We start from the raw sequence: 21,345 nt of genomic DNA on the forward strand, positions 1-21,345 counted from the left end.
GTAACCTTTGAAAAAGAACTGCTAGACTCAGTGAGTAAACTCCAGTCACTAGAGGATTTACCATGGCAGACACACTTTAATCCACTCTGCCTGAGGAGTTCAGGCCTTCACTTCTTCAATTGGTGGATTCCTTATCCATTTTTGCCTCACTACTAAGCTTCCATCACAGGCTTTCCATCTCTCACATTCTCTTATTTTTCTCCTGTTTAGCTCCTGTTGTATTTCTTAACACTTGTTATCCTTATTCTTATTAGTTGTAAAGTCGCTTAATATACCTTCACTCCACACAATACCTGACATTAGTCAAAGTAAAGAGAGGTTGTAAAAGTTTTGTTTCTGTAGATGTAAGATGCATTAATCGACTTTTCCCTACAACTAAAACCATTACCACAGGCTGATACTTAAACAACCACCACCATGTCTCCGGCTTTTAACGCTGTTTTTTTTAACACAGCTGCTGACTTACACTTCCCACTGACACAGAGTTCAATAATCTCCCCGACAAACACAAGAGATAAAAGGAGAATAGACTTGTTGTGGTCTCCTTTAATGCTTTGTTGCTCGGCTACTTGCTTACAGAGGGTTTTATTGGAGTTTTTCCTTCACTCAATACAACTGTCTGCTGCTGCTGCTGCTTGAAACCATGTTGTGGCCGCACTCAGACATGCAGACGCAAAGACTGAAGGGGCCACAAATTATGAATGAAGCCCATGCATCATGTCTTTGTCCACTGCAGCTCACAGACTCTAAAGAGACGGAATAAACTTTGAAACTTTAAATGATATCTGCAAAAATATCCTCTGTCCTGTGAAGGAAAATGACAAAGAGCCTTCTTCAGGAGCCCAAAGACTGTCCAATGATGACAGGAAACATGAGCAAGAGCCTTTCATTGAAAAATGAATAATACTGGAAGTTGTCTTTAAATTCAAACTGGCATAAACATCTCCAAACTTGACGTTATTGTGGAGCCTTGTCGACATGAAATGCAGTAAGACCTACTGCAGGCTGGCTTTCTTTCATGAGCAGCTGGTCCCTTCTTTCCACCCTGCTCCTCCATCTGCCTAAGTCCAACATGAATTGCTTGCAAAGACAAAAATATCTCCAGAGATATTCCTTTTGACACAAGTTGTCAGTGGTTATGACACAATGCTTCTTCTCATTCATTTACTTTGGTCTGGTCTTTTTCCAGCTCATGTAATCAGGCTTGTATCTGACCTTTTGGTACTGACTGCATAACTGTTGTAAGTACATCTTTGTTACCGTGACTTCTCTGCAGCTTTCTCTTAAAGCTCCAGAGAGGTACTCTCAGTTTGTATCAAAGTTTGCTCCCCCTGTGGACAAAGAAATATCTCTTATTTAACTTATCACTCTACTTTTATGAGTAGACTTCATACTTTCCTTTTTGATAAAGCTTATAGTTAGAGCTGGATCAGGCTTGGACCAGCTCTTAGTTATGCTGCTATAGGCTCAGACTGCCAGGGGAACAGACACACTGGGATCTTATCTCACCCCCTTCCCCCCAGCCCCCCCATCACTTACTATAACTCTCTCTGTCCCATTAAAGTTACTAACCATAGACCTTTCTGGAGTCCCTGAGCTCCCTTGTCTCGTAGGTTCCTCTGAACAGCTCACAGGGGTTTTAGGATACTTAAATGTTGTTCTGTTCATATGGATGTCCAGTCAGATTTGATTTGACATGTTTCACTTTAAAGTGCTGAGCCATTTTGTGCAGACTCTATAGGTTGAGAAAGCAGTGGTTCCCTGCAGGGCCAGCTGTACTTGCAGAGCCTACATGTTTCAGAATGCATTGTTTGTGAGCCGCATTGGTTGAACTGTTTGTCCTGAACAGACTCTGCATTTGTTTGTTGGGATGTCTTTGATGTGTTTGTTGCCTTGTGTTGGCTACACAAATAAATGTTTTGTTAGAGGCTAGTACTTCAAACTGAAACAGCCTGACTCTGCCGGTCCTCTGACTATGACAAATAGCAGAACAAGAGTCCCCTGAAGAGAGAGAATATACGACCTCTGATGCCAGTTGTCCCTCATTTTCCATCTCATTTGGTTTGAATGTGTTATTTACATCCTCTGTGACAGGGGTTCCCAAACTTTTCAGCCCTTGACCCCCAAAATATCGGTGCCAAAGACTCTCGACCCCCACTGTTCCTCAAAGGGATTTAATGTGTCTTCATTTAGCTGGTCTGCAGAAACTGACCCTACCTATATGAGCTTGTGTCTGTGTTTCCTGTGCTGTTATGAATGAACCTGCTGCTACTGATGCTTTAGATCAGGGGTGTCCAAAGTGCGGCCCGGGGGCCAATCGCGGCCCAAGGTCCATTTATTTATGGCCCCAAGCTTCCATCTTAAAATGTGTTATTTATAGCACAGAAATTAATCACATTCTGAATAATCTGTACATTTGCAGTTTCTTTCAAGCGCACACACAAAACTAAAGTCAATCCAGAAACGTCTCAAAAAGCTTCATGGACTACTCGTATAAAGCCAAAGCTCTGGGAATTCTGCAAGACAGCAGTAAAGAAGAAACACAAGAACTCTTAAAGTTGACATGTTTTCAAATTAATGCTTTTATCATGATGTGAGAATGTCAATAAAAGTTCAGAAGACACAAAAGAGGACACAAGACAAGATCAAAAACAACATGAAAAAGAAGTGTGATGAAATCGAGATCGTGATCCTGCCAACCAAACTAGACAAACACTGACTGCAGCGGACTATAAGGACTGCAGAAAAAAATCATCGGTGTCGACCTGCCCCCCATCCAGGACTTGTACCGGTCCCGGGCCAGGAAACGGGCAGGTAGCATCACCGCTGACCCCTCACACCCTGGACACAAATTCTTCAAACTCCTCCCACAACCCACCATAAGAACAGTTTCTTCCCCCAGGCTGTCACTCTGATGAACACTAAACCATAACAGTGTCATACCTGTCAGATAAATACTCTCTGTAAATATACATGTAGATACACAATGCAACAATTCTCAAAGCAGAATTCCATATTTCTATTTTTTGTATTATTTAACTTCTATTTTTATAATGTAAAAACTACCTCTGCAACTCACCACTGCACTTTATCATATTATTTTAGCCTGTACATATTAGTCAAGCCTATTTGTTGTTTCTTTGTATTTATAGCTAAGGTTATTGTTATTATATTCTTATTTCATTTTTTATTGTAGGTCTTATTCTTATTCTTATTCCTATGCCTTGTACAAAGAGAGCACAGTTTACTAAAGTCAAATTCCTTGTGTGTTCAAGCATACTTGGCGAATAAAGCTGATTCTGATTCTGATTCTGATTCTGATTCTGATTCTGATTCTGATAGGAAAATAATGAGACAATATTTTTCCCACATTGCCAGACCCGAATGAAAAACATTTTCCTCTAGAAGAAGATAAAGTTTGCTAATGTTTACGTGACTTGTGGAGAACTGAGGTCTACCTAGTTACTGATTTATTGAGATAAAAAGTAAAATAATTGTTATTAAATAAATATTTCATATATAACTTTTAGGATTTCTAAGTCTCAGTAGGAGCCACTGGCCCTAAGGTATTCTGACAACATCAAATGTGGCCCTCTTTGAAAAAAGTTTGGACACCAATGCTTTAGATAATGAACTGTTCACTAACACTAAACTTAGGAGTCATCTGGAAACAAAGAAAGGAAGAAAACTCATTACACTTTATATTTTCAAGGTTTTATTTCAAGGTTAGCTACTGTTTTTGTTGATATTTTTTACTATAATGGGTAAAATGTACTATTTTTAGATAACTTTTGTCATTCAACTTTTTTTTATTGCATTTTTAAGTTTTTCTTTGTTCACCACAAGTTAACAAATTATATATAAGGAATACAAAACCAACAAAGAGAAGAGAAATAAAATAAATACAAAAAAATACAAAAATAATAATAAACAAATAATAATATTTAACAGTACAAACAAAAAGGATGATAAACATAAGAAAACAAGCTAAATAAACAAAAATAAATAATTAGATTAAGAATAAGAAGAAATATTTTTAGATAACTTAAAAAAAAAAAACATTCTAGAAGACATCTCTTGACCCCCCATTTGTGTCTCGCGACCCCCCAGGGGGCCCCGATCCACAGAGTGTGGACCCTGCTCTGGAACCCTGTTCTATGAGTTCTAGAGAGCTCTGAAGTTTACTCTGTATCCCTGCACAACAATTCTTTGTCATCATCTATTAAACCCTTCCTTTCTGTGCCGTCTTCTCACAGGGCAGAACCTATCCTGCAGCGGATAAAGGAGGACCGGACCCGGGTGGTGTCTCCGTCTTTTGACAACATCAAATACGACACCTTTGAGATCGAGGAGTACCCGCTGTCTGCTCAGGGCTTCGACTGGGAGCTGTGGTGCAGATACCTCAACCCACCAAAGTCCTGGTGGACACAACGCAACCACACAGCGCCTATCAGGTACGAGCAGCAAGGGCTGCACGACTCTGAAGAAGAGTGATTTCAAATCATCAAAAGGAAGAGACCTGTGAGGTGTTTTAAGAATATCATGAAGGAGTGAGACACTCGGAGAATAATCAGACAGAGCTGTGTGAATTATTAATCGCTGACTTGAAGCATATTTAAGCAGGGTTGATAACATCACTTACTATGCTCATCATTTTTACATTACATCTTTCTGAACACCAATTCCCTTGAATGATCATTACGTATTTAATAAGTGCAGTGTCAATATTTGGATCCATTGAAGTCCTGAGGGTCCAGCACGGCCTCAGAGAACATTACGTGTTACACAATACTCATCAGACACAGTGAGTCACTGCTCCAGCAGGTGATATCTGTCAGCACTATTACAGCACATCTGAAGCTACCTACAGTGTAATAGATATAATGATACCATTCTTCAATGCCACCAAAACAATGGGAGCATGAGGGATGAAGATGGCTGAGACAGGCTGTAGAAGGGACAGGAAAAGAAACAGCCTCCTCACCATTACCTGGAGAGGGTGAGATCTCTGCGGTTCATGGGGAGCAGGTCATTGATGCAGTGTGTATAGATCTGTACAATGACAGGAGGACGTGTCCTGCTCGATATTGTAATGGAGGAAGATGAATGCTCCCAATTATCTGTTTCTTTATCTTCTTTCAGTACTTTTTATCACAGGTGCAATTTGTCACTGGCTTTCTTCTGAAGGAGCGCTTTAGAATTGTCTGTGTTTAAAGAAAGAAAAACTTTCTGCAGAATGTACAAATCTTTTTCTCATTAGACTTTATCTCTTCTGATTAATTAAGAAAGCACAGTGCCTCAATCCGAAACACCCTCCAGAGTACCGAGCCCTTTCACAGCCTGCTCGTCACGTTTACATCCGGTGTCAGATATTTGATGATGAAACTGGAAGTTATTGTTCCACAGAGACTATGTTTGTTCTACTTGTTGAATGGTTTCATCAATTACCTGAGATGAGTTGATTTGATGTGGGTTTGTTCACAGTAGACAAAAAGAAAAGAGACAGAGACAGGGCAGAAAAGACTGAAGGGGTAAAGTCATAAAAACTGCTGCTACACTAGAGTCATCTACAAAATGCCAGATGGTCCATGAAGTGAACTGTCACTGAAACGCATATAGAGCAGGTGAAAGGGGGACAGACTCTGACAGAGGATCTTAAAAAGTAAACTTGAGGCTTACCTTTTTAATCTAACTTTTAATGTGGATTAATTTACTTTTAGCCCTGGACTGCATTATTATTATAATCATTGCTTTAACATTTATTCATCTTATTTATTCATCTTTTTTATCTTATTTATTTATCTTATTTATTTATTTATTTATCTTATTTATTTATCTTATTTATTTATTTATTTATTTATCTTATTTATTTATTTATTTATTTATTTATTTATCTTATTTATTTATCTTATTTATCTTATTTATTTATTTATCTTTATTTATTTATTTATCTTTTTATTTATCTTATTTATTTACTTATTTATTTACTCATTTATTTATTTATTTATCTTATTTATTTATTTATTTATCTTATTTATTTATTTATCTTATTTATTTATCTTATTTATTTACTTATTTATTTATCTTATTTATTTATTTTATTTATTTATCTTATTTATTTACTTATTTATTTACTTATTTATTTATCTTATTTATTTATTTATCTTTTATTTATCTTATTTATTTATTTATCTTATTTATTTATCTTATTTATCTTATTTATTTATCTTATTTATCTTATTTATTTATCTTATTATCTTATTTATTTATCTAATTTATCTTATTTATTATCTTATTTATTTACTTATTTATTTATCTTATTTATTTATTTATCTTATTTATTTATCTTATTTATTTACTTATTTATTTATTTATCTTATTTATTTATCTTATTTATCTTATTTATTTATTTATCTTTATTTATTTATTTATCTTTTTATTTATCTTATTTATTTACTTATTTATTTAACTTATTTATTTATTTATTTATCTTATTTATTTATTTATCTTATTTATTTATTTATTTATCTTATTTATTTATCTTATTTATTTATTTATTTATTTATCTTATTTATTTATTTATTTATTTATCTTATTTATTTATCTTATTTATCTTATTTATTTATTTATCTTTATTTATTTATTTATCTTTTTATTTATCTTATTTATTTACTTATTTATTTACTCATTTATTTATTTATTTATCTTATTTATTTATTTATTTATCTTATTTATTTATTTATCTTATTTATTTATCTTATTTATTTACTTATTTATTTATCTTATTTATTTATTTTATTTATTTATCTTATTTATTTACTTATTTATTTACTTATTTATTTATCTTATTTATTTATTTATCTTTTTATTTATCTTATTTATTTATTTATCTTATTTATTTATCTTATTTATCTTATTTATTTATCTTATTTATCTTATTTATTTATCTTATTTATCTTATTTATTTATCTAATTTATCTTATTTATTTATCTTATTTATTTACTTATTTATTTATCTTATTTATTTATTTATCTTATTTATTTATCTTATTTATTTACTTATTTATTTATTTATCTTATTTATTTATCTTATTTATCTTATTTATTTATTTATCTTTATTTATTTATTTATCTTTTTATTTATCTTATTTATTTACTTATTTATTTACTCATTTATTTATTTATTTATCTTATTTATTTATTTATCTTATTTATTTATTTATTTATCTTATTTATTTATCTTATTTATTTACTTATTTATTTATCTTATTTATTTATTTTATTTATTTATCTTATTTATTTACTTATTTATTTACTTATTTATTTATTTATCTTATTTATTTATTTATCTTTTTATTTATCTTATTTATTTATTTATCTTATTTATTTATCTTATTTATCTTATTTATTTATCTAATTTATCTTATTTATTTATCTTATTTATTTACTTATTTATTTATCTTATTTATTTATTTATCTTATTTATTTACTTATTTATCTTATTTATTTATCTTATTTATTTATTTATTTATTTATTTATTTATTTATTGTATTCATCTGATCTTGTTAACTCTACCCTATTTTTAACTTTTCTTTCCACTCTTACTTATTTTATTAATTTTACTGTGTTGATTTTATTTTATTGTGAGGTATTTTATTTATAATCATGCCTTCTATAATTGTCCCGCTGCTGTTGTTTTCTGTCTCTGTTATTTAGTGAAGCACTTTGGGCTGCATGTTTATATGTATGAAAGGTGCTTTATAAATAAAGTGGAGTTGAGTAGGACCCTCTTCTGGTTAGACAAGACCCCCCTACTCACTTAATGAATCAATCATTTCACACCAAATATTGATTTTAATAAGGATGTAAGGATACACTCAACCCACGATTCGATTCGAATCTCGATTTTTGGTTCACGATACGATTCACTCACGATTCTCTAACGATTTACAAGAAAACTGGATTGAACTCTAAATTTAAATAACTATTATTTGATTTCAGTCCTCAGATATGGACAGTTGGGATATATATTTGTTCTCTTATATTTCTTTGTAAACAAAGTCATCCTTTTTCATTTCTAAGGTGTGTTGGAACTCAGATAAAACCACTGACCACTTTTTTTCAGCACCTTGTAAAAAAACTCAAACTGAGCGTACAAAAATACCTTGTTGGAACATTTCAGAACAATTCTAGAGAAATGTAAAGTGAACGATTCCCAAATGAAAGTATGAAATATTCAAACAAATCAGGTCAATCTCTTTAAATCAACTAAAGAGCAGCTTCTGCTCCTGGCTGTGAATTGACATGTTGTTCTTCAGGAATATCAGGGAAAGACAAAATGCTGCCGTACCTCAGACTGTAAACACAAAGGTGAATCCTGACCTGCTCGGACTTCACCTGCTGCCTCCATGGCTGTTATGATCAACTCAGCGAGTGACAAGAGAGCAGCACAAGAGACTTCATGATGCTGAACAAGCGGAGTGAAATGCAGATAGCGCCCTCTACTGTTTAAAAATAATATCCAGATTAGGGATGACCACAATTAATCGATTATCGATTAATTGATTGTTAAGAAATTACTGGAAACACACATTTTTGTTATCAATTTTTTGTCACGTGGAACAAACATCATGTGGTCTCATATTACGCTCATCTATCAGGGAGGTGTTTTAAGTTTAAAGCATGTTTGGATGTGAATCAGCTGTTAAAGGTGACATATCACGCTTTTTTCATCAATATATATTGGTCTAAGAGGTCCCCAAAACATGTCTTTAAAGTTTATGCTCAAAAAAAACACTTTGAAATCAGATTTTGGCATGCCTGAAAAACCCTCTTCTTCAGTCCTCCCCAGAACACTCCGTTTTCTCTCTGACCACGCCCCCTCAGGAAGTGGATGTGCCTCGGCTCTCCAGCACGTTGATCTAATGTTTACATGTTGGCTGAATATACACGGCTGCTCAGAGATCACGTTACTTCAACCCTCTGAATCTGATCCAGAATCTGATCCTGACGGAGAGGCGCCTGCAGCAGGACCTTTCTGAAGGATTGGTCACAGATTTAGTGTTTCTTGTTGTTTTATTTGTCAGTATGTAGATGTGTGTCTTGGTACACAGCTACGGCTACAGCTATGAACATGTAGCTATGTGGCTATGCTAATTAGCGCTAAATCATCCACTAGATCTTCAAATCTGCAGACGTGGGGAGTAAAACCGACCTTTGTGTTTATTAAGACAGTCTACAACTAGCATGCCTCCCTCCTAAGCTCCTTGTTAGCACACATGTGTGCAGGGAATGAAAAACAGAGGAGGGGTTGAGTTGTATTTTATACAGTCTATGGGCTGAACAAGCTCCGAGCTCTGACTCCGTGACAGACCCGATATTGTTGTTACGTAACAAAAACACAGAAGTCTGAAACGGCTGGTTTCACACACATTTACAGAAAGGTGTAGAAATCAAAACAGGGGCAGGATGGATTTTTTTTTTTCATTCTCGGGGGGTTTGTAGACATGCCAGGGACACATATTTCAGGTAGAGAACCATTAAAAAGTTCATTTTGCATGATATGTCACCTTTAAAGGTGTTGCGCACAGCGGAGACGCTCAGCTGGCGGCTGCGGCTGTGCGTCAGGTCTCCACGTGCGCTTTTTAAAAAGAGGATCAATACAAAACTGCTGCCAACAACAACATGGACACAAAGGTTGACAGCTTTAAACAGGATATTTCAACCTTTGGATACGAAGGCAACAGACAGGTGGGAAATTCTGGTACGCTACGTTTACAGACCAGCAACATCAGAGCCGTCTGAGCTTTCCTCCAGCTGGACTGATTATGACCCGGTTGCGCTCCCGGCTGACACCTGACCGAATACACATGTTTATTTTTCTCAATAAGAACGAGTAGACAGAAAACTGGACACTGTGAGTCTGAAGTACTTTTCTGTTAGTATTATGAGCCTTCACTTTATAAGATTATGTCCGTGGAGAATATTTTAATGAGCCTGATCGTTGATATTCTGCGTGTCAAACGTGTGCCCGTATTCAATCCCGTCAGTTATTTGCATTTTGTTGCTGTAGAAAATACAATGTAGGGGGAAAACAACGTATTTGGCATTGTTTTTGACGTAAGAATAATAATGTTTTTTTTAATCAATTAATCGATAATTGATCGTTAACATTTCCAAAAATCGATCACGGAAAATACTTAAAATGTACATCCCTAATTCAGATACAAATGTTGTTGAATCGATTTTAATCCACCCTTATTTGTACCGATTTTTACCGTCTTGTGATATTTCCTTACATCCCTATATCTTAATGATCAAAAATGTTTATGTTTCATAGGTTTAAAATAATGTGTTCTGTTCACAGTTGAGCAGAGTCCATGGTAACAGTTGACTCTGTTGTCTGCTGAACGACAGCTCACTTTGTTACTGACATTAACATGATTATTTCTTTAAATATGCTAACTTTGCTGTTATAGCTCACATGAAACCAAGCGGCAACCTCTGGTCTAAAAATATGAGTCCAATGCTGCAGTGCTAAAAACTGCAGTTCATGGAGGATCCACTTGGGGCTGGCTCTGGAAGTACCGGAAACCACGTACACACCAATTCAAAAAAGCCGATCTTTACAGTAGAAATACACATGTTTACAGCCTGGTTCAAAAGACCAGTGTAGTCTGGATAGCTCATTACTCGATTGGCACACATTGTACGGGGGTGATTTTTTTCTAATGCAGCAATTTCAAAGATATTGAGATTACGAGTTTTCCAATGAGAGGCACAGCTGATTGTGGGAACACTGTAGCTGTTGGCTAGGAGGCTCAAAGCCCGCCTCTTTACGTCACACTCGCTCGACAGCAGCAATATGGCTGCCACCGACGATCAGCCTCAAAAAAGTCCTTCAGAAACAGATGGGTGACGTCACGGATACTACGTCCATTATTTACACAGTCTATGCATTAAACTCAACATGAAGTTAACAAGGTGAATGAGACCGCATGAATCAGCAGATAGAAACAGGTTAAAAATAACCTGTGACTGTCAGAGTCTGTGACGTTTCCTGTATTCAGTTATCAGTTTGACCAATCAGAATCAAGTATTTGACAAGGCCATGAAATTAAAATTGGCACATTATTCATTATTCCTTAATTGGCCAATCAGTCAGGAGCCCTTCCATCTCTGGTCCTGACCATGAGTAGATTGAAGATTTAATACCATGCTTTCTGTTCGATGACCTATCTGTAGTTTTGTCAACAACATCTGATCGCTGACTTTGATTGGGTCTGAGATGCTTACGTTGGCTCTGTAGGTCGCATCTTTAAAGTTTTCTCAGAGAGCCAAATCGTCAGCATCTTCTTTTTATCACAAACTTTAACCTGCGTACCGATTTGACCCCAGAGCTTTTTTTTTTTCAGTCAGAAGGATGGTAGCGTTAAATGTGAAGACAGAAACTCTGATACTTCATGCATTTCCTGGGACTACATGTGCTTTCATCTGGAGGCGGTGGAGGGAAGAATATGTTGGGAGCCAGTAGTGGGAGCATTTTGATTTTCCAAGTTCCTGGTCGTTTGCCAATCTGTGTTCCCGCAGGGAGGAGAAAAACACCCAAACAAGCTGTTTTGCAGCACTGCTGTATTTGAGATTGATACAAGGCGATGTGTGGGACTGACAGCATGAATACTAATAGAAGTTATTTTTCACTTCTGCTGATTTGGTTTCATGGTGATGAAAGATGTGTTTGCTTTCACCCCTGATTTCCTGTAAATGTCCTGAAGTGGCTGTGGGGTGTGTGGGATTCGTTTTGACAGCAGGATCTGTTGTAAGTGTGATCCATGGCGGAGGTCTATCATGAAAGCCAAAGTCTTATAGAGCTTTAGATATGCTTGAAATGTACAATGCTGGGCCTGGACGCTCAGTGTGGGTTTAATATGGTTTAGGAATGCTTTAGAACCCTTGCTGTGTATTTGACTTGAAATGTTTCTACCTCTTTTTGTTCTCAGACCTATTCTCTCTTTTCTCTCCATCTTCTATTTCAGGAGCCCTGCTCTGATTGGCTGCTTTGTGGTCGACAGGAAGTACTTTGAGGAGATTGGCCTGCTAGATGAAGGCATGGAGGTTTATGGTGGAGAAAATGTGGAGCTTGGGATCAGGGTGAGTCTGAGCCTGGGTACCTGTATGTTGTACGCTGCACACCCTTGGCAACCACATGCATGCACTATGTTGTTCTCACATCTAAGCATCCTGCCCTCCATATTCACAGAGCTCTGGAGAACTCATTTCTGTCCTGAGGCATCTGCTCCTGTCAGCATGCTGATTGAACTATATGTGTGTAGCATGCAGAAAAAGACCTATGACCTCTCTTTTGACAGAATGGAGGCTTTATCAGTCATTCACATTATTCAGACTTCAGTCTGACACATGCATTCTGAGTAGATTACTAATGATATAACAGCCAACAAATCAGCCTCTAACAGTGACGTAGTTTAACCACATGACCCAACATACATTATGATCAATGTAATTCTCCTGCTATCTCAATCGCATTGCAATTAGGGATGTCAATTTGAAGTATTCTCTGCTATCAATCTTTGCAAATGTTAACTATAAATAATCTATTAATCATTAAAAACAAGGGCCAAATGCGTTTTTTCTACTGAATCAAATTTTCCTTAAATCAATCAATCTTTATTTGTATAGCGCCAAATCACAACAAACATTATCTCAAGACACTTTTACAAACAGAGCAGGTCTAGACCACTCTATGTCAAATTATGAACAGAGACCCAACACCAAGACAGGATAAGACTCAGTCTGACCCCACCTTAGTCCATCATGAGCATTGCACCTCACAGTATTTAGCTAGTTACAGTGGAGAGGAAAAACTTCCTTTAACAGGCAGAAACCTCGAGCAGAACCAGACTCATGTTAGACAGCCATCTGCCTCGACTGAGTTGGGTCTGGAAAGAGGGATAGAGGAGAATAAGAGAGAGAGAGATGATAGTTATGAGACGAGTAGTAGTAGCTGTTGCCGCTGGAGTCCAGCACGTCCGTATCAGCTGGAGTCTGGAACGTCCACAGCAGGAGGACGTCTGCGGCAGCTCAGAGGAACCTATGAGACAAGGGAGCTCAGGGACTCCAGAAAGGTCTATGGTTAGTAACTTTAATGGGACAGGGAGAGTTAAAGTAAGTGATGAGGGGGTTGGGGGGAAGGGGGTGAGATATGATCCCAGTGTGCCAGTGTGCCACTATGAGCTCTTTAAGATATGAAGGTGTCTGATCATTAAGAGCTTTGTAGGTCAGAAGAAGGATCTTAAATTCTATTCTATATTTTATTGGGAGTCAGTGTAGAGAAGCTAACACTGGAGAGATGTGCTCTCTCTTCCTAGTTTTAGTCAATACTCGAGCTGCAGCGTTTTGAACTAGTTGAAGAATCTTTAGAGACTTATTGGGGCAGCCTGATAAGAGGGAGTTACAGTAATCTAACCTGGAGGTAACAAATGCATGGACTAGTTTTTCTGCATCGCTCTGAGACAAGATGTGTCTAATTTTAGAAATATTGCGCAAGTGAAAAAAAGGCTGACCTTGAAATTTGTACTTAGCAGCACAATGTATATAACTGACGGTGTAACATAGCTCTGGATCATATTGAGGTATACAAAATGTTAAACACACTGAATATCAACGTGTGGAGCAGGCTCAAAAAGAATCTCAAAGAAAGAATGATTGTAGAACTCATATGTGCACTGACAGACACGGCACAGAAAAATATTTACTATGCACGAACATATGGTTCAAAAAAAGGGGAACACATAAACCGACACAGGACAGTCTGTCACATTAGCATTAGCATCCTCGTGGCTAGCGGCAGCTGCCGTTCTCTATTCATAGTTTTCAGACACGTGGCCCCCACAGCCTGGAGGGTGAAAAACGTAGTAACATGACGGCTTCCATTCATTCAGACGTGTAAAACCGTCTCTCCCTCCCAAAAGTTCACTGTGAAGCCTCATCACTCAATATGAACCTTCTCCTTAACTTACTAAAGAACAGTAGAACACTTTATCACCACACTGTCAGGATAAAAGAGTCCAGCTGTGAAAACAGACGTTATTACTAAGCTAGCGTTAGCTGGTCAGCTAGCGGAGTCGTCAAGTTACTGCTGGAGTTGTTTACATCGGTCCACACAGCGGCAATGTCAGGAGTACTACATCCACTAAACATACATGAATTAAAATACTCTGTGTTTACTTCTACTTACCGTTAGTGAAATGTTCAAAGCTCAAAGACGTGTGCACTTTGATCCTTGTTTTGTTCCACCAGTGTGTGACGTCACGTGAAAACTATGACTACCAGCATGCTACTTGATAGCTAGTAGCATGCAACTCAACTCAACTCAACTCAACTTTATTTAGAAAGCACTTTAAGAACAACAGCAGCTGGACACAAAGTGCTGTACAGAAACATAATGGATAAAAACAAACAATAAAATCATAAAATCAATAAGAACAATAAGATAAAATAAAGTTGAAAAATAAAAATAAAAATAAAAAGGCACTGAAACAAGAGCAGGGTCTCATGCTGAGTCGAAAGCCAGGGAATAAAAATGGGTTTTAAGACGAGTTTTAAAAGTGGACAGTGAGGGGGCTTGTCTGACGGCTAAGGGAAGATCGTTCCACAGTTTGGGAGCAGCGACAGAAAAAGCCCTATCCCCCCTGAGCTTCCGCTTGGACCTCGGTACCTCCAGGAGCAGCTGATCAGCTGACCTGAGGCACCGAGCAGGGGCGTAGAGATGGATCAGCTCAGAGAGGTAGGGCGGGGCGAGACCATTTAAAGATTTAAAAACAAATAAAATAATCTTAAAATGGACTCTAAAATGCACAGGCAACCAGTGGAGGGAGGCTAAAATGGGCGTTATGTGCTCCCTTTTACGTGCTCCAATTAAGAGGCGAGCGGCTGCATTCTGGACCAACTGGAGACGTGCGAGGTAGGACTGACTGATTCCTAAATAAAGTGCATTGCAGTAATCCAGCCGGGATGTGACAAAGGCATGGATTACTGTTTCAAAGTGCTGTCGTGCAAGGAAAGGCTTCACCTTTGCCAGCTGCCTAATGTGAAAAAAAACTGGACTTTACTATAGAGCTGATCTGCTGATCCATCTTAAAATCACTGTCAAGCTTAAAACCCAAGTTTGAGACTTTCGACTTAAAATAGACGGCCAAAGGGCCCAGATCAACCGGAGGGACTTCACAAGGGCCACTGGGACCAAACACCATTACTTCTACTACTTTTTTCATTGAAGTTTAGGAAGTTCAAAGCCATCCACGCAACAAGGCGTGTTTCGCTCTCGCTGTCACTCCCAATATTTGCACTCTCCGTCTCGCAGCCGGATTATGTGGTTGTGAATCACGCACTGTCTCGTGAGAGTTGCGTTCAGAGCAGCCTGGGATTTAAGCGTGCTGTAATGATGCACACCAGTTTCTTGGTCTCATACAGCAGAGCTTGTAAACCAGATTATGAGTTTTACAACAATGCTAGCTGGATTAAGTTAAAAGGAATAAACATAACACATATTTTAGTTATTTTCTAAATTACTTATTTGTGTTAAAGGAAAAAAAACATCAATGTGCAGCCCAACTGTCTTGTCTGTTGTGCAACTATTATCTAGGCAAACACACGTATCGGATCAGGACTCTGTATCAGCAAATATTCAATATGGAAAAAGCGGATTGGATCAGGGGCCAAAAAAGCTGATCAGGACATCCCTAGTATTTGGTTAGCTGTCAGTTGTGAACGCAACCGGGTCAGAATCAGTCTGGTTGCAGAGGGAAAAAAGCACTCTTGGAGACCTGGCCCACATCCCCCAGTTTAGCATTTCTGCTGACCGCAACACCTTCAGTCAGCTGATTCACATCGAAACATGCTTTAAACTTAAATCACCTCCCCAATAGCTGAACCAAATATGAGACCACATGATGTTTGTTCAACCTGACCAAAAAATGGAGCGCCGCCTGCAAGCTAGTTCAGGCAGACAACTCGAGCCGCGCTCATCATACTGACACGTCACCACCTCTCCATCAGCTGATCTCAACATCCTCATTCGGCGGTCTATTTAAACGGCAAGCCTCCTGTCTCTGCCTCTGCTTGCAGTGCTCCTGCTGTTCTGCTCAGTGCTGTGTGAAGTTTGTCCCCACCTCCTCCCCGGCTTCCACCTGCGGGCTCCGAGGGGGTTAGTCCTATCTCATTGCTCCTAATGTCTACATTTAAATAATCTACGAGGAGTAATGAAATTCGGAGCCCACATGCCAAACACAATACTGTATGCTGCAATAAACGTATTAAGTAAAAGTGAGTTGTCTGACTGAAAATGTGTTAGAGTAAGTTCTTAACAATCAAACAATCGATACTCCAATAATCGTACGCATCCCTAAATGCAATCTCTGACAGCATTTAGCAAAAACAAGGTATGTAAATATTGCACACTAGCTTGACAGCTACAACATTAACAGTTAATGTGATTCCCACAGAGAGAGGTCTCTGTACACCCACTGCTCCCTTGAGACTCTAAATCATCCCTGGAGGAAGCAACTGTTGGAACAGCTCTGACTCTGAACAGACACATGAGGCATCCGAGGGAAACTGTTGACTCAGACAAAGTGCAGAGTGATTTACAGCTGAGTGTCAGTGAAGAACATGTTTGATTATCAGTGTGGGTAAGACCGGCACTCAACCGAGCCACTGGGTTAGGAACACATCAGACTCTGAAGAGTGACTGATTGTCTCAGGCTTCACTCTGTCCAGATTCAGTAGACAGCTGTGGACAAGTGATTAAAGGAAACCCCAGGCTGGAGACTGATCAATGATTATTTATCTGTGGCCTCAGTCCTGAAAAAGAAAACGTATGCTTCACTAAAATCACAGTCTCTTAGACGTCCTGTCTGTTGTGTCCAGTTGTGAGGGGTACACATCGTACCTTTGGATGCTGCACACCAACTCACCCTGTCCTGCGTCTCTTTCATTCAACCCAACCAGCAAAAAGACAATTCAGCATCAATTAACTGTAGAAGGACATAAAATAGATGTGCTGGAAGCGTGATGACATATGGCTGGGTAGGAGGTTGTTTGTTTTATACTCTGAAACTCTCATATGACGAGCCAACACCACATTGTTATTATTTCTCTTTGTTGCTATTTTTAGGCACCTGAAGAAATAACCTGCTGCTCAAACTCAACATTACAAACATGAAATACATGCAACTAAGAAAAGATGAGGTAAAGATTCCTCTAAATTACAAGAGCAGCATAGTCCTCAGAGGGGATGAGTGTCACTGGTTTAACAACTTTAAAAGGTGCATTTGGACCAAGAGTTCCGGGGTCTTTTAGCCCCCAGAACTACTTTCCCCTGAACTAAAAGGTTCCTGGTCCCCCATTGTTGTCTGTGTTTCGACCGCGGGCTGAAGTCCCGGGTAGATTGTGTAAATCAGGCCAGTGACGTATGGAGGAAAAAAAGTAAATGCACTTCACCACCAGACCAGTAGAGGGCAGTAAAACAAAGACGAATGCCACTCATCACAGTTGACACCATAGAAGCAGACAAACAGGCAGGTATCATTATGAGCAACACAACAGTTAGCCTGTTAGCATGAAGAGACTCAGCTGGTCTGTTTTAGATGGTGCTATATTTCATCACAGATGGATTCACTGAATCAACACGTGAGAGGAGATAAGCGCGAGTAGCAAAGACGTTTCAACACGCCTTTAAAATCCTTTTGAACTCAAAAAGCCGTGATCGCAGAGATCAGACGGTGTTTTGGTTTAAACAGCGACCCTGTTAACTGGAGACTTTCAGCCGGATGCATCCCTCATAAACGTCTTTAGACGATCACTAAATAAGTGATGAGGATATTGTAGTGGCAACTTTTAGAAAAAACCTTCCTTGCCACTTCTGCGGGACGTGATCTTTCTGACTCGTGCGTTGTAAAATAGGTTTACTAAAAAAGGAAATGAATGCCGTATAAAATTAAACAAACCGAGAATTTATTAAAATTATAGACAAACAAAATCACTTCTCTCGTCGCTATTAACTTATATATTTACAAAAGCGACAAAACTATACAAACCAAACAAAGCTACGGTTAGAAAAATATGGTGCTCCTTGTCCTGCTCAAATGAAAGCACACATTGCCTCGCACATGCTCAGTAGCTCCCACTTGGCAGCACCACTTACATGCAGCATGACAATTAAAGGCACGCACACACTCAAATAAATCTATGGCTCTAACAGATATTTTGAAATCTTAATAAAAACTAAACTAGTTTGCATTCCCAGGAACTCCCTCTGTGTTTTAACAGCTGTGTAAACTCCACAAACACTGACACGTTCATCTGAAGGTCTCCAGTTTACAGGGTCACTTTTAAAACCGGAACACCGGGAGGAGAGACGCATTCACGGTGGGCTGAGAGAAGACTACTGTTACAAGCTGCTAAATCAAGAGAATCACAGCTTCTTCTTTTGAAAAGTACACACACATACAAAAAAGATAGAACAAATCAAAACTAATGAAAGAAAGAGAAATCAAGTGAATCACAGATGTGTGTGATGTTATTGTGGACGGAGGGAGGAATAAAAACACTGAGGTTAATCTACCAATCAGACATTGCAGGCCCTGCCCCCAGAAAGTCCCTGGACCTTTGAAAAGTATTACCCCCTAGCAAGGGCTTTTTAGGGGGGAGAAGTTCTACTGGCTGAAAAAAAGACAATGATAGAGACTCCTTTAGTTACTTTGCTCTCTGGAGTTCATAAAGTGAGCGCTCAGTGATCAGGAGTCAGGCTGAATCTGTGCATGGCCGTAAAAATCTATTGATGTTCTTACTTGTTGGTAACATAGGCTGTATATGTGTCAGTGAAGCCAATGCAATTAGAGTTCCCCTCCTGACTGACTGCAGTGGTCATAAATCCCGCCTCCTTCATTTGAACAGGAGGAAAAAGAGTCAAGTAGAAAGTTGGGGTGAGACATGTCATTTAAAAAAGGTTTGTGTTATCATAGTTAGTTCTTATCATGCTGATTTTGGTTCAGAAGTTTGGTTTTAATCCAATATTTGATCATAAAAAGATGATTGATTGATTGATTGATTGGCAGCTCTGTTGACCCCTGCAGCATTCCTTACAGTATGAGTAGAGTAGAGGAGGAACAGAGAGAGGAAATGTTGTTGACCATAACCATGAGTGTCTGCTTCAAAGCACACAATAACCTGTTCTGCTGTGGACTGTATCAACATGAGGTATCTTTCACTTTATATATGTATAAGTCTGATGAGTGTTTCCGTGAGCAGAAGGTGTGTGCTGTCAGTCATGTGGCTCCACCAGCCAGATCACTTCTGCACATGCTTTGGCTGCAGATGCACAACATGCCATCCCTATCAGAGAAGTGTTCGGCTTCACATCTTACAGTGGGAGGAGCATGAAGGCGTGATGTCCATACTAATATTCAGTCATTGGACTGTTCCCATTGGGTGTCTTTTTTCCTCTGATTGAACATGACTTGTATTTTGCCTCATATTAAAACAGTTCCAGGACCGACTTGATGAAAGGGTCTGTATTCTCTTTAGTCTTGCACAGCCTTCTTTATGTTTTGATATAAGACGCAATAGATTAGATTAATTATATAGTTAAATAGTTTTTGAGTTTGTTCGGTATCATGCAAGAGGCAAAATGTATTTTTAATGGATATGCAAATAACTGCAAGACTAGCAAAGTGTAGATTTGACACTCAAGCAGGCTTTGCTGTTGAAAATAGATGTCAGTTCAGAGTGTTCAGGGTCCCTTTTCAGTACAGTACAGCACTATTAGAGTGCACAGTGAAATTGTAGAAGTAGCATCGTTTATGTAGAGGGACTCAGTAGGGAATGTGACTAAACTGCTGAATCAGCAGGCCATCTATCAGCATCCTACGAATGAGTCTTGCAGTTCCCTCTGTCATTTCATGTCCCACAACCAGCTCCCTCACTGCAGATTCCCCACTCTGCTGCTGAGTATGAGTCCTTGTGCTGAAGAACAACAGGCTTACAGCGTGGCTCTGTTGTGTTGCAGTGATGGCAGGAGCTGTTCTGAGTTCACCCTCAGCTGAGATAAACAAAGGATGCTCATTATAGGAATTATGGCACCCTAAATATTCCTTTTAAAAGGGCTTTGAGCAAATGTCATAAACTTTATATCACACCGTGAATTTAAATGACCGATTCTGCCAAAGGTTTAAACTGTCCTGTTGTTTGTGCACACTTTGCTGCTCTGGCAGTAATGTGTCCTTCTCTCACTCACAAAGAGCTTTTGTTCAGGGCTCATCCTTGACTCTCTCCATAGGAAGCTTGAATGTCAGCACCTATGTGAACCATCATGAATCACCTTATGGCTTTCTCACAGTGCTGTGACCATAAGGTCTTCTGCAAAGACCACAGAGGTGAGTCTCTATTATAGAGTTCTTTGGCGTATGATCCCCCAGTAGTACAAATCGCTGGAACACCTGTTGTCTGGAGCGCAGAGGATTGCTGACTCAATCATAAGCAGCGAGACTACGAACAGCTTGTCTCTCTGCAGGAGGATCTCACCACCGCCGCCTCGACCCCAGCCATCTGTGTTGTTCTGACCTGCATCAGATGCTCCCTCCAGCTGTCAGCAGCTCTGTCATCGTTTAGCTCATGCACTTAGAGAGGGCCAGGAGTCATGTACAGTGCTGCAGATCAGTCACCCTGTGCTTCTCTCTGCAAACTCTTGAACTGAAATGAACCCAAATGGTGGAGAGACACTTCAAAGCTACTGTTGAGTCCGGGCAGGCTGCAGCTGAACAGATTTACCCCCATCTATCTAACTGTGTGTGAGGTTTCCAACAGCTGAAGAGCAACTAAAGGTTAGCAAGAAGATCAGCCAAAGAGTGACATTTACTTTTCTAGAGCAAACACTGCTGGTGCCACGGGGCCTGACATCAAACCAGCTCGCCTAAACCCACATAACACACATCATTATTGTCAGTTATCTCACACCGAATACTTCCAACTATGAACACATCAAGAGTGACACCAAAAAGTCAATATTTCTATTTCTTTGCAAAAAGAAGCCGACTGCGTTGCTGAAGAGTCCTCTGCAGATCAATGATTCTGTAAATCACAAGTGAGATTTTGACAGAATCAGTGCTGGTTACGTGTCCCAAGGGTGTTTTTCTTACTCTAACTAATTCATCATGTGTTGAGTTCAACCTAAGGTTTAAATGAAAAAGCAGCCAGGATGTTCTATTTTCTATCATTCATGTTTTTCAGCCTTTTGTTATCAGCGACGTGATTTTGTTCTCTGGGTTTGT

The 21,345-nt window shown here is 38.5% G+C and overlaps 1 protein-coding gene across 1 annotated transcript in view; it reads left to right on the top strand.

Moving 5' to 3' along the window:
• Positions 1-21,345, top strand: part of galnt18a (UDP-N-acetyl-alpha-D-galactosamine:polypeptide N-acetylgalactosaminyltransferase 18a) — a 332,261-nt gene that overhangs the window by 233,657 nt on the left and 77,259 nt on the right. The window contains exons 5-6 of the mRNA XM_034686506.1: positions 4,257-4,454; positions 12,037-12,151. Of these exons, the coding sequence (XP_034542397.1) occupies positions 4,257-4,454; positions 12,037-12,151 (313 nt within the window). The remainder of the gene's footprint in view (positions 1-4,256; positions 4,455-12,036; positions 12,152-21,345) is intronic.

The sequence above is a fragment of the Notolabrus celidotus genome, chromosome 6 (genome assembly GCF_009762535.1).
Source record: "Notolabrus celidotus isolate fNotCel1 chromosome 6, fNotCel1.pri, whole genome shotgun sequence".
NCBI lineage: Eukaryota > Metazoa > Chordata > Actinopteri > Labriformes > Labridae > Notolabrus > Notolabrus celidotus.